Source organism: Acanthisitta chloris, unplaced genomic scaffold, assembly GCF_000695815.1.
Source record: "Acanthisitta chloris isolate BGI_N310 unplaced genomic scaffold, ASM69581v1 scaffold24389, whole genome shotgun sequence".
In the NCBI taxonomy this organism is placed as follows: Eukaryota; Metazoa; Chordata; class Aves; order Passeriformes; family Acanthisittidae; genus Acanthisitta; species Acanthisitta chloris.
Genome location: NW_008693454.1, coordinates 8930 through 26235, shown reverse-complemented (window position 1 = coordinate 26235; position 17306 = coordinate 8930). Strand labels below are relative to the sequence as shown.

The 17306-nt window shown below is 39.5% G+C and overlaps 1 protein-coding gene across 1 annotated transcript in view; it reads left to right on the top strand.

Annotated features, from left to right (window-relative positions):
• The window catches only part of PTPRR (protein tyrosine phosphatase, receptor type, R), a 73823-nt gene extending 61365 nt beyond the window's left edge, over positions 1 to 12458 (top strand). Inside the window, exons 9-12 of the mRNA XM_009083086.1 lie at positions 1066 to 1176; positions 2349 to 2506; positions 4715 to 4828; positions 11254 to 12458. Of these exons, the coding sequence (XP_009081334.1) occupies positions 1066 to 1176; positions 2349 to 2506; positions 4715 to 4828; positions 11254 to 11347 (477 nt within the window). The 3' untranslated portion in view covers positions 11348 to 12458. The remainder of the gene's footprint in view (positions 1 to 1065; positions 1177 to 2348; positions 2507 to 4714; positions 4829 to 11253) is intronic.
• The last annotated feature ends 4848 nt before the right edge of the window (positions 12459 to 17306 follow it).

Sequence of the window (17306 nt, the reverse complement as noted above, 5' to 3'; positions counted from 1 at the left end):
ACTGATTGTTTTTCTGGATCATTTTTAGCAAGATTTACTGGGAGTTATGCTTTATGGCAATTAATTATATTAAAGGGATTGTTTCATTTTGCTGATAACATAGGCTACTGTCTACATGTATAGCAGTTGCTTAAGCAAGAGTTTGTGAGGAAATACAAACAAATTCTTTCAGGAATTCCTATTATTGTTCTCTTGGTGGGCTTTTTTTTCACCTGTGCATTGGATATGAAACCAGAAAGTTTTCTTAAATTGTTGTGATGGATTTGTTATTTAATGAACAAGTCAGACTGGCAGCATTTTTTCAGAAAATGTAGCTTTCAAGCAACTTATACTCTTAAGGGAATAAGTATCTATTTTTAGATAAGTATTTATACAACAGGGATATCTGTTTTCACATAAACTATAGAGATACTCTAATGTAAATTAATATGAAGTTGCAGTTGACTTGAAAATAAGCAAACTATTGCAGGGGAAAATAAAATGGTTCATATTGTAAATACTATTTCTCCATCTCCTTTTTAGTACATGTTTGTCAGATATATTGCTGAAATTGTATAACACTACCGATTCATTAAGAATTCTGTATACAATTTCATGTAGCTCTAGCAAGACTGATGAATTTTTTAAACATTCATTTACAGAAAGTTATACAGAAGACAAGTCTGATTCTTCAAAATACCTTAACATGCACATTAAGTGCCATTGAATTCAGTAAGATCTAAGGGTACATTTACATACTTTGTAGTATGAGGGCTCAGGTGAGTAAAGAGAATAAAAGGTCTTGTGAGGAGAGGACAAATTCTGAATGTCTTGCTCAGGAGGAAATCCCATTTAGAAAGACAGAACTTTATTAAATTAATTTTATCAATTAAAGAATGTTCTATGAAAAAAAATCTTTAAGTTTGAATGTGGAAAATAATTCCTTTAAGTAGGAATACTTTGACATGAGTAACACCTTGGTTGAATTCATTTGAACTTTCCAGAAAAATACATTCTGTGTAAAAATTAGATGTAAATATGGTCCCAGGATCCAGTTTGTTGACAACACTGCTGCTTGCTTTCCAGAAATGCGTGCTTTATTGGCCAGAAAAAAGAGGAATCTATGGGAAGGTCGAAGTACTTGTTAACAGTGTGCAAGAATGCAAGAACTACACTGTCCGTCAGCTTACAATAAAGGTAGCAATCTGCACCTGAGAAACATCATTTGTAATGCTTTACTTTTGTAATGTTAAATGAAGTTAAAGTGTTGCTTCTTTCAAAGGGCATAAATTTTTGCAGGAGTAACTGTGCTATGAAGCTCAGAGCTGCAAGGTAGGGTTGAGACCAAAGTATTGGAATACTTACCATATTGCCACTTTGTATCACTCTGGAAAATGAAAAAGCTTCAATAAGAATGAAAGTTTCACCTTTTTGAATTACATTTGATTTGGGGCCCTTTTAGTATTGCCAAAGCAATATAAAGATATTTTAGTTAATAAAAGAATTAGCATAGCATCATTCTAAAACAAATACACTGCTGGTATTGTGTGCTGAGTGCCTCTATAACCCATTTGAGAAGCTAAAAATACAAGGAGCATATAGGAAAATCTTCATGCTTCCATGATTCTAACTAAACATTAATTATGCAAAATAAGGCAGATGCTCCTCTTCTAAGTTACTCCCCGTATTACACTAATATGCTATTGGATTAATCTGCTGCTTCTGACAGAGTATTGCAATAAATAATGGATTGGGAAAATTTGTTTGGTGTTTCAGCCCCAGCAGTGAGAACTGAGCAGAAATCGTATTGTCCAACACAAATTACCCTAGCCCACATTTAGCACCTTTGCTTTTTGAACTAAGTGGTAGCAGCCTCTGTTGAAGAAAATAGCTGGACAAACTGGGATGTCTGATTAATCCAGAAGAGCAGTTCTTCTGCACCTTTAACTTAAATATTCTTGTCATTCTAGTATCAGACCCTTATGATAATAACCTGAAAAGTAGAAATAAATAATAACTTAGAAATTCAGAAGCCCAGACCACACTATTCTCTCTAGATCTTATTGCTGATCCAACACAGATCTCTGTGAATTCCCAGTTGACTATGCAGTCATGAATTCAGTAGTCAGATGGACAAAGCAGAACTTACACAGCTGGAAAAACATCCAAGTTTTCAGGTATACAAACCCTTCTTACGATTGGGTCCCTGGAAGCACATATGTTCCCTGTAATTGCATCCTCCAAGTCTAATATAAAAAAATTGTTAAATCTCCCTTAACATTTTTACTGGTTTTTTACCATAACATTGAAAGAAATAAAAAGAATTGTTCACCACAAGTGTTCATATAAATGCTTCATGTTATTTTCAGCAAGGGAGTCAGTCCCGGAGTGTGAAACATTACTGGTACACATCCTGGCCAGACCACAAAACCCCTGACAGTGCTCAGCCTCTGCTGCAGCTCATGCTGGATGTAGAAGAGGACAGGGTGGAATCACCAGGCAGAGGGCCTGTTGTTGTGCACTGCAGGTAATTTGCAATCCTTCCCTTAAATGACTGCCCAAAGCAAGGCCACAGCAAATCACATGAAACAGGCCTTGTAAACAAAGAATGTGTTGGGGGATGAGCACAATTCCCTGGTTCCTCCTCATGCTAATTGACTTTTTCAGTTCATGTTTGAGGATTTCAGTTTTGGAGAGAATTCCCTTGTTGCTAGCAAATCACTTCTAACTATTCTCCATTTCTGCTAATGAACTCTGCTTTTGAAAGACCAGCTGGAAAGATTATTTCCCTTTTGTTTCATATTCATTATTTGCTTACTTTTTTGTCTTGTTGCATGATTACATACCTAATTAAGATGCAGTGCCCTGTGACCAGGTACCTAAAATGTTGCAAAGCAAGTCAGTTTTGAAGAGGAAGCGTCAGGTACAAATTTGGAGACCAGAACCCATCAGTACTACAATTTGTGAGTGTTTTCACAAAGACAGTTGGTTTGATATTCAAGAGCAAAGTATTACTGGGTACTCAAAAGCAGAGTGTTATTCACACAAATTGTAATGCACCAGAGAATGTCTTTCTAATCATTCTAATTTTATTCCATTTTATTGCTTTATATGGATTCATTGCCCCATGTTGCAATTTAAGCAATAGGAAGTAGAACTGGATTTGTTATATTTGGTGGAAAGAAGTAGATGAGGCAAAACAGAAAGGAAAAATAAAATCAGTGCTTCTTTACTTGGTTTGTCTCATAACTGTGATGATACATCTCTTACAGTTGAGATAATACTTTTTTTTTCACAGAATTACATTAATGTAGAACTTTTCATCTTGAACAACTCCTTTTCCACTCCTTATTAAGGAGATTTAGAGAAATGGAAGCCAAATTCTAATCACCCATCATTTTTCAAAACTAGAATTTGATGAATAAGCCACTTTCCAAAATTTTATGCACCTGTTTTTATCAAGAATTGTAGTTTCCCTGTACAATGCACAAATCCTATTGAGAGTCCCATTTTTCTAGTAAGGATCTTCAGTAATGCAGGTCTTCAGGGGAATGGCATGTCTTTCTAAGATAAGTGATATGACACAGTTCTTCAGTCATGACTCAGCTATCGGTATGTGCACTACATATAGACAGACTCAGGATCTTCATCTCACTTGATCCTTTCTTATGCTGCCAGTTTTACATCTCATTATCCCCTCATGGTTAGCTCAGACATCCTTATAAATGTAATGTTGCTGAGACCTCTTGGAAATTTTCACTTCCAGATGAGAGGGCACTTGAGTCTCTAAAGCACTTCTTTCACTCTGTGGTGAGTAGATTCTGATTTGATTCAGCTCTAGCAAATGAACATATTCCTGGTAACAGTTTGCACTAATCTGGATGCATCACCCTTCTGAGACACTCAGTGTATTCTTTCTGGCATTAATTTTAAACAACTCTTGCAGTGCTCTTATTAGACAGGTAGCATTCCTGGAACATCAAGAAAGCAAGGCACTAAATGGTTAAGTATTTTCTATAAAGACAAGTATGAAAATCTGGACCCCAGTTCCATGCTTTAACTCTTTTTGTGATGTTTTCCTGCCATTCAGCATGACAGTGATGAGCTGCACTGAATTCCATATTACTTAAGCAAGAAACAGAGTGGGGCAGAGATTTTCCAAAGTGTTAAAGGCCCAGGGATAAAAATGCCAAAATTACTGTTTCCCAGCAGGCTTCAAGAAAACCTGGAGTGCTACAGCACCAAATCCTTCTTCCTCCTGCAGAATCACAGTAGAGGGAGTTAACTTGATCAGCATGGGTCTAGGTCCTTTTTGTCTTCATGGTCAGAGAAATGCTTAGCAGAACCCCTGTGTACTTTGAAGTCTTTAAACATAAAGCTGACTGACTTTTGCCTTTAGGTGGGTCTTTCCCCCACGTTAGTGAGTATCTCCATCACTTGCTTGGACTGAGCTAGAGATTATTTGGACTTGTGGTGCTAATGCAGATTGTTTTTCTTACCATCCACTTGTGTTCAAACTGGAAAGATGTAAACCTCACAATTGCCCACAACTGGACTGCTGGAACAGTGCACACTTCCATTTCTCTAAGAAAGTGAGCTAAGAAGTCGTCCTTGCTGTGGATTCTAGCAATGCCATGTTTCTTATTTTTAGTGTTCTCATATCTGTTTAGTGTTATTCGCTTAACTCCTTGATCTGTGAACTCCATTCCCCTATTAAATTTTTCCTTCTTTTCAGTGCTGGTATAGGAAGAACTGGATGTTTTATTGCCACGGCCATTGGTTGTCAGCAGTTGAAGGAAGAGGGAGTTGTAGATGCATTGAGCATTGTCTGTCAGCTACGAGTGGATAGGTGAGTTCCAGAAGAACCAGAAATCAGTTGATGATTCTGAAATGATTTAGTAATGATCAATGATGATTCTGAAATGATTCTGCAAGCCTTTTCACAGTTGAATGTTGCTTTAAATGAAATGGCTGCCATTGCCTTTGCTCACTTTTCTGACAGCATTAGCCAAATATTCAAGGTAACATTTGTGTTTAGCTCCTGAATAAGGAATAGTACTATTTTTGGGATAAAACTGTGTGAGACTCCACTGAATGAAATTCTCCTGAGATGACAACCCTGTGGTTGCTGGGCACTTGTCACTCCTCTTTTCCCCTCCTAAAGCTTTATCCTGTCTGCATCATCCCAGTAGGACATAAGAGATTTGAGGCAATCTGGAGACAAGGGATTGTCTTTGAGCTTGGGTTGACAGGGACATGCAGGCTCACTCAGTGTGTAGTTTCTTTGAGCATCAGAGAGAGACAAATCTGGTGCTGTTGCTATTCCCTCAGCTGTGCTGGGGGTCCTTTTGAAATGAGCTGGCAAATTTACCCAGCTTAAGAAAATAGCAAGGCCTTTGTTGCAGAATTTTCTTAAGGCAGATCAATTCCGTGATTGAATTCACAGCTTGGGAGCAGGAACAGTGTAATCCAGCATTGCTGCAGAGCGCTTTGTTTTGTGAAACTGTGTCTGAAAGGAGGATATGGGTATTGTGCACTATGGAAACTGTTGGTTTGGTTGTACTTTTCTTTGTTATTCTGCTCAGGGAAACAGGATTTTATATGAAGTAAATAAACAGGGTTGAAGCAAGAATAGAGAAGTCTCCTCTCCTGCTGTAGGTACCAGGTCATATAATCTCCTTGCAAATATCTTAACTGCTTCTGACACACATTTCTTCTTTAAATAGAAACAATCCATAAGGGATTGCAAATACTGAAAAAGCACATAGGTCAAAGGGGCAATGCAGGATTTTTGCATTCTGAAGAGCTCTGAAAGATATAGAACCACAAATTGCAGAAGGACCAGAATCCATATAGTTGACAGTGTTTATGGATCACCTCCTCTGCCTTCCCCTCCCACATAGCTTCATCATACTAGAGATTGCAATGTGATCTTTACAGGGCAACATGAGCCAGTTGGAGTGTAAAATTCTCCAAGGGGAGTTACTGACCTAAAAATCTCAGCAACAAAATAAGATGAAAGAGCTGAGGGAAAAATACTTACTCTGTTTTATATTGTCAGCTCAAAATTTCCAACTCTCTTTTCTGATTATCTGTTCATCTCATTGAAAAAAGGTTTGAGGTGTTCTCTCCTTTTAGTATTTCTATTATGAGATAACCTTTTTCTTTTTGCTTTTACACTCCATTGTAGTGGAGAGAGAGAGTGTAGAGAAGGAGAAGGAAACTCTGGTCTTGGCTGCATCATTTTAATGTCATTATTTTCAGACATTAAAAAAATGGCAAATTTTCAGCATTATAACTGACAACACAATTTCAGTGAGTGGATCTGACTAATGAACTTTGTTATATATACTAGTATCCTAGATAAACTTGGAAAGAGATTGCAAATCTGACCCAAATACAACATCCATAACACCAATCTGTGACACAAAGCTTGCCATAAAAATTAAGTATTGTGATTAGTATATTTCTGTATTTTTCAAGTTTTAGATTATATAAATAAGACTCCAGACATCTTGCTTAAGGTGCTTCATATTTGCAGACATTGCCTGAGACAAAAAGTATGTTGTTGTTCTGATTTTTACAAACATTTTTCTGGGCAAAACTCAGTAATCAAAACCTCTTTTTTGTTTTCTTTTTTTCCAACTGGCCATATTGCAGAACAGATCTCACTCATGTGGTAGTCAGTTTATAGCAAGGATTACTAAGGCGAAGCTTAGCAGCCCCTAAGACTACAGTAGCCACTTACAGCCCAACCAGATCATGGCTTCATAAAGTGGCCAAGTATCCCTGTTACATGCACAAAGCTCAATGAGACCAGCTCCTTCTGATGTCCCAGTCCTGACATGGAGGTTATTGGCAGGCAGTGTGTGAGATAGGGTCATTACATGTGTCATGAACCTGGCAAAATAAACTCAAAGCCCACAAGACTTGGCTGCAAGAGCTGGCCGTGGCCATAAGCTGTGTTGCACTTCAGTTACCAGCATGGCCAACATTAGCGATGGGGCACAACCGTGAGCAGAGCAGGGACAATGCTGAGCCTGTCCTCCCCGTTACACTGGACAGCAGCTGAGCTCCACTGTATCCTTGGTGCATCAGATTGCCTCATGAAACAGAAAAAAAGAGAGTTCAGCAGAAAAGATGGTTTGGTCTGACCACCTGGGAGTCAGAAACCTGGGTAAGAGGTATGTTAAATATTTCATACCTGATACCTGATCTCCACTAGGTTCCCGACCAGGCTGGCTCGTGCTCAGAGCTGCACCATCCAAACACAGGTTACTGATGCAAAGAACACAGTGATATCCACTTGTGTGTGAACTTTTTATCACATGGATCCATGGCCATATTTCTACTAAAGTGAATCAAGCAATAGGAGAAAAGAGCTGTGCTTGAGAGACTCTCAGTGATGCTGTAGTGACTTATCGAAACATTTCTATTGTCCAGTATACTCACTGAGAACAAAAATGCATCCAAATTGCAGATGGTGGCAAAAAGTTAGGCTAGAAGATAGTTTAATTAATTATGTAGCTGCCTCCGGAAAGAGAATTTTAAATAGGGCTCCAATGAGGAATGATAGAGGATAGAGCTGTTCCTAGGCAGAGTATGTCCAGGTACCACATTCTTCTTAGCTATTGAGTGTAAGTTAAGGGGTGAACAGATCTGACAGTAACCATCAGTGCTGAGCTAACATGAGGAAATGGACCGTTCACTCAAAATCTTGACCCAGGATAGAGATACAGCCATGTTCTGTGTGAATTGGTGGAAAGACAGACCCACAGGTCTGCTCAGCTTACATTTTTTCCCAGTTCATTTTCTATGTTTTGCAACAGAAACAGGAAATTTTTGATGTGAAGCATCTTCAAGACTTACTGTGACATCAAGAAACTTTGCACATTCTTAACCTTAAAGGCACATTCTTGGAATGACATCCAATAACTTTGCTCTTGGCTTCTCAGACAGGATGAAAAGAGTTTCCAGTGTGCGTCAATTCATTGTTTAAGTGTTTTGACTAATCGCCTCACGTTAGAAAAAATAATCCCAAACCCTGCATCACATTCATTCTGGAGCAGACTGCATCCAGCTGTACTAGCAGGAAGCCAAAGGGCAGGTTAAAGGACCTTTTATGCACCCATTGATGCCCAAGCAAAGCTGGTCACAGTCCCTGTGATCCCCCCCAGGATACCAGGGGCTGTTTCTTCTGAGCACCACCCCAAAGAGTCCCAAAGAAGCAGAGACCCCAGCAGCTCACAGAGGAGCTGGCAGTTAAGGCTGGTGAAAGGATGAAGGCTGCATGCCCAGAGGTGATGTACCTGTGGGTACATACTTTCTGGGCACTAGGACATGGGAGAGGAAACCTCCCTCCTTGAACAGATTTCCTTCTGAAACGTTCTTCCACACAGCCATTTGCACAAAACGATGTCTTGGGGTCACAGATAGTTCCATACTATTAAACATGAGCCTTGCACAAGAACAAAGATGAGAAGGATGTGGGGATATTGGTAGATGAGAAAATGGATGTAAGCCAGCAATATGCACTTACAGCCCAGAAAGCCAAGTGTATCCTGGGCTGCATCAAAATAATTGTGACCAGCAGGTCAAGGGAGATGACTTTGTCCCTCTGCTCTGCTCTTCTGAGACCCCACCTAGAGTACTGCATCCAGCTCAGGGGTCCCCAAGACAAAAAAAGACATGGACCTGCTACAGTGGATCCAGAGAAGGACCATGAAAATGGTCAGAGGGATGGAACACCTCACCTATGAAGGAAGTCCGAGAGATAGGGCTGTTCAGCCTGGAGAAGAGAAGGATCCAGAGATATGGTTTTGCAGGTTTTCAGTATAAAAGAGGGATTATAAGAAAGACAGAGAAAGCCTTTTTACCATGGTCTATAGTGATAGGGCAAGTGGTAATGGTTTTAAACTAAAAGAGCATAGATTTAGATTAGGTATTAGGAATAAATTCTTTACTGTGAGGATGGTGAGACACAGGAGCAGATTCCCTGGAGAAGCTGTGGTTGCCCCATCACTGGGAGCGTTCAAGGCCAGGTTATATGGGACTCTGAGCAATCTGGTCTTAATGGAAGATGTCCCTACCCATGGCAGACGGGTTGGAATTAGCTGATCTTTAAGGTCCCTTCCAATGCAAACCTGTCTGTGATGCTGTGGTTCTGTGAATCCCCTGTACAATAGCACTGACAAGACTAAGTTTCCTGAATCTCTGTATAAGATTCAGGTGTCCCTAAGCTGACAGAGATGTGCACTGGATTGCCCATACAAGGTTCAGAAGCATCATAACATCTCAGTTACGCTTGCTAACACAGGGTAATTGAGGTAGTGTTGAGCTCAGCTCCAGCCAGTCTCATATATGCTTTCTTGGGGATTTTTTATGTTGCTCAGCACTGAAGAGGAAGCAAGGATCACCACCACAAACAGCCTAGTGCAGCCAAACTTCTTTTAACCTGCCCTTTCTGCCAAGTCCTTGTCCCTGGATATGTTCCCTTCCTCCACCCCTTCCACACAGCGGATCTAACCTGGGAAGTGCACTCCCTTAGAAAACATCTTGGGGGAATATTGATGAGGGAGACAGGGAGGGAAGCTTGCTGGGAAGGAGATGCGTGGGCAGAGCAGGACGCAGTAGTGAGGAGGAAGGAAGGAGACTAGGAGCACAGAGGAGCAGAGCAAAGCCCTCCCATCACCTTTAGTCTCTGGCTGGATCTCCGGTTAGGGGCCAAGCACAGAGAAGAGCAGCTGAAGGCAACAGGCAGCCAAGAGTTATGAATTTGTGGATGTCTTTGTTGGCAAAGCTGAGAGTCTGCTGTATTTTGCACTGGATGAGACCATTTAAGGGCCTCTGATTTTGTTCCTAGGAATAGCAGCACATCATGATAGACATGCAGCTCACTAAAAGGTGTTCTGCATTTGTTTGAGCTCATTGGAGGAACACAGACAGGTGGTCGCTTGCTTAAAGAAGTAGATATTATTTTAATTATGATTTTCCTGCCACAGCTATTTAGCCAACCAGTAGCATTGAGGAAAATAAAAGGACCTTGTGGTTATAGATAATGTCCTCTAATACTAAAGGACAATGCTTGCTGAGGTAGTTTTACCATTTTTCAGACAGCTTTGTATATCAGTACCATATTCATCACTAGAGATCTTATGGGAGTTTGTCAGACCTTCTCCTGTAAGATATCTGGCTTCAACAGTGCTCTGGATCAAATACCTCACAAATATGAATGTTTCAATGAAAATCTAACCAAAGCCAAATGTGATATACATCTTAATGTCTTCCTTCCCACTAAGGCCATTTAGTCTTTCATTGCCTCAAATGAAAGAGGCAATGAAAATGTAACTAGTTGCTCCAGGGTATGCTGAGGATGAACTGGGGGCTTGGTTCTAGAGCAGAGTAATTAGCTTTGAGTACCCTGACAGATGAGAAGGTAAAGGTGGAATTAAGTAAACTTGAGGCTTCATTCCATGAGAAGGGAGACCTGGAAGACCTCAGGACTGTCAGAAGGAGACTCAGTTTAATCTCAGAACTAAATGGTACCACTCCTACTAAATATCACACCTACCTCATGTAGGACATCCTCTTCCTACAACACTGCAGCAGGCACTGGAGATGTGAGATGTGATCCTCATACTCAAACCTGAAAAAGAGATTGTTATGAGGTGAATATATAAAATGTAGGCATTTAATCCAAGCTGGCTGTAACTAGTCCTTTTTATGAGCAACACTTTTATATTGTTGGTGGTGAAATGATTCACTGCTGTAAAATTTCTTAGGTGGCTGCTGTTCAGACAGGATGCATTGTAGGCTTTAGAAAGAGGACAGGAAGAGCTGCTCTCTGCACAGGCAATCTGTAGGTCACCAAAGGTTGCATTTTTTGTAAAGGACAAAAAAATGAAACACCAGATTCTGACTACTCCCTTGCTTCATTGGTGGTAATGCTGTGTCCATGTATCTGTCCTTCCTTGCCCAAATAACTGAGCAAAATTCTCTTTGAATGTGTTGAATTTAAAATTTAGGTTTTAACAATGTAGATGCCAGGTGTTTTCCTCTCTGGAACTGGGAATGCTTCATGCTGGACATATGCTGGATGGCAGAAGTTATGAGGAAAGTACTTCTGCTCAGCTAAATATCCCACTTACTCAAGCAAACTCTATGTCAAAAATTGAGAAAGGGCTTATGTTATCTGGTGGTCATGGGGCTGGCAAGGGCTAGAGGTTGTTGCATTCTTAAGAAAGAAAATTTCAACCCGATGTGTTTCCTTTCCAGGGGTGGAATGGTTCAGACCAGCGAGCAGTATGAATTTGTGCACCACGCACTGAGTCTGTATGAAAGCAGACTTTCTGCAGAAGCTGTCCAGTGAAGCCAAGGAGGGTAAAACTGAATGCCAGTCTCTTGAGGTAATTTGTTTCATTACCTACCAGCAGCTTCTTCAAGGAGTTTACTGCAGTGGGAAAGATGGCTGTGAGGCCAATGTCTGAAAGGATTGTGGATGGTTTGGCAAAAGTATAGAGATTGCTGGACCCTTACTATATATGAATGTATTGTGAGCTTCCCAAAAATGATTTATAAAGAAGGTACCATACTGAAACTACACATGGATTTTGTGTATGTGTCTAAAGGTGGGTTTAATTCTGTAGTAGTGATATCTGCCATATGGAATGTATGTATCTGCTACTGCTGCAGTCAGATGGACATTGGGACTTCTACAGAAGAAATGTTTAACAAGTGTATAAATGCTTTGATGTTTGCAAACTGTCTTGTGAATGGACTGTCAACTGTACTGTAAAGTGCTATTACTGATTATGTGGTGAGCTTGTTTCTTGGCCACATAATATTCTTGCTGCTAAAATTGCAAGTGTTCAATTATGGATAAAAAAAGATGACAATAAAAAAACCTAAAAGTCTTGTTTTTGAAAATATTCAAAAGCAGTTAATATTTTATATGGAAATACATGTTCTTCATACTATTAACTATTAAATGTGTATTTACTGTAGGTCTTACAGAGCAGTTGCAGAGCACAATGTCTGTTATTCAGTGTGTATGTATTTACTGTTGATTGTCTTAGAACATGCTTCTGCTACAGACCTGAATCCAGTGTATTTGTAAATTGTGTAAGTCATTCTACTTTAAAAAGAAAAGTAGCATATATTAAATGGTAAGGATTTTAAATATTTGTCTGTCTTTTATCAATATGGAAAATTTTGCTTATGTTGTTTATCTGCTCTATCTCTTTCAGTAAGAGATAGATGCCTTCAGTGATATGGACTGTTCCATAACAGGTTGTACAAGAAAGAAAATGCTGCTATGACTGTTTCCTTTACTGTTCAGTAAGAGTTTGTTTTTAAGAGAAATGCAAAGTTGGCATTATGACTTACAGCACTGGGAGGTCTGTTTACAGGGTATAATGAGTTTTTAATGCAGTGATGTTGACTTTGCTTCATACTGCTAATAAATTACACTTGATATAAAATATTTATTGAAGTCTCTTTTCTTGACTAGAGTAGTTAATGCACCACATACTTTTGTGCCCCCATAAACAGGCTCCGCCCAGCACAATTTGGTTAGCCTCCAACCATGGCTTCAGATCACTGGGCAACCAATCCAGAGGACACAATCTCCCACTGTCATGGAGCAAGGTGCACCACCTGATGGGAAGGCAAACCCAGCATCTCTTGGTTCCTCAGGGGGAGTTTGTGTAAGACCCAGTACAGACCCCAGACCTTTGCCTCCTTCTCTTCCCCTTCTTCCCCCACCCTCCACTTGGCTTTAAGAACCTGTGGAGTTAGAGGTATCAATATTGAGATTTTGCTTGATTATGTATCATTACAAAAAATATGTGTTTGTTCCTTGGATAATATACAATTTGGATATAGCTTGGATAACATACTTACTCAGCACCATCCAGATGACCTGCAGACTTGTAATATTTAACAGGCAACAAAATACACAAAAGTATAATCCCCTTCCCTTTAGTCTAAAGAGATTCAGTATAATCTCTTTTAGTTTCCCAGGTGTTTGAAAACCTCTGTCTCTTTTGCTTGTATTTTTTCAAAACAAAGCAACTAGTAAACTCCAAAGAATCATATAAAAGGACAAAGTGCTGTAAAACTCCCCAAAACAATTGAATAGAAGGAAGTGCTCGTCACTGACTTTTTCCCCCTGTGAAGGCACATTTCCTTCCTAGCCTTCGCTTCACTTATCTGAGGTGGGTTTTTTTAAGAGAAGCATGGGGAGTTGCTAGAGGGAAAATGGATTCTTTATTTCACGTACTGGTTTCTACCTGTCTTGCCTTGACATTCTCAGGTAAGTGTCTCTCCCCTCTTCCCCTCTGCCATATTGCTATTTCTGCCACTGAGCAGAGCCCTCTGGCACAGCTGATGACCTACACTCTTTGCTCGGGTTCATACAAGAGGAATGCAGGGCAGGGCCAACATAGCCCGTTCTGTTTAGGTTTCTTTCAAAAGGAAAATAAACTGTCTCCTTCTATGCTGGAGATACCTCGTCTTTTTTTAAGGAAGATGTCCTGATAGACAATCTAGGAGCTAAACTCTGGGACAAACTCTTCAATGAGGAGATTCCTATCTTTTATTCATACTTTGTGAAACTTCAGTAACAGGATCTTTCTGTAACACTCAGTTAGAAAGTACCCAGATCTGTAAAAACAGGGGGGATGGCAAACATCAGCTGAGGGAAATAAATACACGTTTGGTTTAGCACTTTGTAACTGATGAGACTGGAAATGTTTGAGTAACTGATATTAAAAAACAAGATAAAAACCTAAGCATGATATGGCAGGGAGGCTGCATTTGAAATAACCAGTCTGTGCTCTGTAACAGTATGGATTTTGCATTGGTAACTTTGTGGGGCTTTGCTGAATGCATTGCAGTTCTCTTCATTTGAGTATTTAGTGTTGATCTTTAAGTGTGGTGACACAAAGAGCTAGTCTTACGTGAATTGGAATGGCCACAAAGTTAACAGCTAGAGACATTGGAGTAAATCCAGTAAATTAGATGTGCTTCCTATCAGTAAAGAACCTCCATTCCTGTAACGACACAGGCACTGAGCAGCACACAGATTTGTGAATGTCCTCCTAAATGTCCTCCTCGTTTTCTTCAGAAACACTATGAGTTTTACTAAAACTACTTCCGGGCAGTAAATTATCTTTTAAAAAGTCTGTGTTGTAAAACTGAAAAAGAGACTGAGAACTCTGTATGCTTTCAAGCAAGGGAAATGAGGTATTTGGAACTGGTATTTGAAATTGATAGTTCTTGGATTTCTTTCATATCCAGTTTAATTTTTTCCTCATTTTCATACACAATGAAGGTCAAGGTACCCTTGCCACAACAGTTGCTTTTTACATTCTCATTCTTTACATTACTAGCACTTGCACCATGTGGGTTGTGTGTTTGGTTTGGTTTTTTTTAAATAGATTCAACTTGCAGATAATTTCATGAAAGGTTCAGCACACAGAAAGTGGGAAGAGGGATTTATTTGCTTATGCATTTTAAATCATCAAGAATTTCCTTTTTGTTAAATAACTATGTGTAACCTATTGTATTTTTCTGGAATTTTCACTTTCCAGAAGGGTTTCTGATTATCCATGTCCAGAAACAGCAGTGTCTTTCAGAAAAGAGAGGAGTCATTATGGAAAAGTGCAATATGACCAACCTGAACCAGAGGTGGCAGTGGACAGCAGATGACAGGCTCCTCCATGTGAAATCTGCCCAGTGCCTGAGCATCTCTACACGTTCTGCTCTGTCATCTCGCAGCATCATTGTCAACTGTCCCCAGGCAGTCAAGTGGACTTGCCAGGAGGAGGATGGGCTCCTGAAGGTGGCCAACACCTCTCTCTTTCTCACAAAGCAAGGTCAGAAGGTAATGGCCAAGCAGAGTAAAAAATACCTTCATACATGGATGCAGCTAGAAGCCAGCGAGACAGGAAAACCTGTTTATGTAAATCTGTGCTCAAAACAAGGTGAGCTACTACTTCAAGGAAATATCCTGGAAGTTTTGGTAACAAAAATGTCTCTGTGATGCTAACTCAAATGTGAAAAATTGTGATATTTTATTCATACAGCAAAAATGTTTTTCATAGTTGAAAAGAGTTTAGAGATCTACAAAGGAACAGCTGAGATGAGTGCTGTCTTTCTTACAACTGGTGGGATTTTTAAGCTATTTCATATTTTCAGGATGCCTCTCCTTTTCTCTACTCCAAGCCTTTGGGTCAAAGTGCTTATGTGTAAGCTCAGCTCACTATTCCGTCATTTCCTTTTTCATTTCCAAACAGAATTGTGGGTACTAATTCCTACTACTTTTTAAAAATGTGGATGGATAAAAGTCCTTCTCCTCCCTATTCATTTTATCATACAAATCCAGATTCAATCTGTCAAGAGCAAGAAGACATCCAAAAAAGCTGAAACACATGCACGATTATTTCTCTGATTAACCCAAATGCATGATTAGAACATAATGGGCTACACAGTCACATGTTTACTCAGTGTCATTTTGCCTTTAGATGCAGCACTCAAAATCGTGAAAATAATGAACTGCATCAAAAATCTCAGAAATTCCTGCAATAGCACTTGGAGATGCATGAGTCTGTGCACATACCTACAGACACCTACTTGGGTTCCTGTGTAGTTATGGGTTTCCATATCCATGGCAAAATGGAAGGTAGAATGGTTTGAATACTGCTTAATAATGCTTTCTTCAATGTCCTCTTGTCAATCCTTCCTGGCAATCCTGTTGACATTCTTCTTGTGCACTATTAAGCAGCTCTTCTTAGTAAATAGGAACAATCTACAGACCTAAGCTTTTTATGGGGAAACACACCACTTATTCTTGCCTTTACAGGGTTAAAAAAATGTTTTATTACTTAATACTTTTGCATATGGCTAAGTTTTCAGACTGTTTAAACCAAATCCTCATTCTTTCTAACCTTCTAGTTATTGTAAGGCAGGGTAGCATTTTGTTTTCAGCAAATTTGCGCTTGCAGCACTGAACTCACAGGATCAGGACTACTCACCTGAGTAGAAATCTGAAAAGACAGCTTGCAGAATCAGGGAATGGAAAAATGACCAAGATGCCATTCCAGCCCTCACATACATGTTAGACATTAAAAATCTGAAGTCCTATGTGGTGAGTATGGGTTACTTATTCAAAAACACCATGAACAGTTCAGATGAGGTACGCAGGCAGTGTTATTTCCTTCAGACAGCTGGAGTAAGTGTGGCCTAATAGACTTCAAGTAACCTTGCATCCTTTTCTTAATCATCCTCAGAGGAGAGGCAATTTAAAACCAATAAGCACTAAGACAATTGTCACAGGATATTAAAGCACCTTCTTGTGTATTTGCTGTATTCACTCCTTAAATGAATTTACCTTAATTTTCCTGAAATTCTCTCCATAGACAGATCTGCAAAATCTCTTTAAAAGTGTGAGTTATCTCATTTTTGACAGCTCTGGGAAGCTCTGCTGAGAAATCAACAGAACATTACAATTCTCAATACCTAAGAATTTCAGGAACACAAGAAACTCATAAAAAGTGGAAGTAGTTCAAAGAGTTAAATTTTTCAAATAATAATAAGTACTACAATCTAATGCTCACAATTCTGGTCTTGGCATCCATATGCATGTCAAAATTTCCAACGCTGAATGTGTAAAATTAGTCTTCCAAGAACATCTATCTGCTTTCAGTAAAAGCAGTGGATCAGCCTAAAAAAACCATATTTGGTCTATATTTAGCTAAGATAGTAAAAACGGAGCAAAATCTTCAGAACTGAAATGCCTGTAAGTTTTTCTACTCCTGATTAGCACCACATTTTAACATAATTTGCCCTCTGTTTTCACAGTACTCATAAAAAAAAAGTCATATTTTGTCCTAGGAGTAACTCACTGAATTGCAACCCAAACATCTTATCAGCCCAGAGAGAGTACAAGCTCCAAACCCAACAACTGCAACTACCTTTTATTCAGGACCTTACTCAAATGTCAAACATGATTTTTCAGAACCTGGGGAAAGTCTGAGCTTGGATTTGGGTTTTAAATCAGCCATTTGATATGTGTTTGGATGTACATGCTTTGCAACTGTCCTGACTTACATGACTGTTTGTGGAAATCAGGATCAGTTTAGGTATGAATCCCAGAGATGATTTTAAATCTAACAGCAAACAGTCCTTCTCACACAAACCTGTGTTTGAATCTGGCTCTGGCTGAAAGACCTAACATGAAGAAGGGCCATGAGGTATCAGTCTCTCCAGACAGTGATACTTCAGGTCCCATGAAATTAATGAGGCGGTTCTGGGCAGAGAGAGGAATA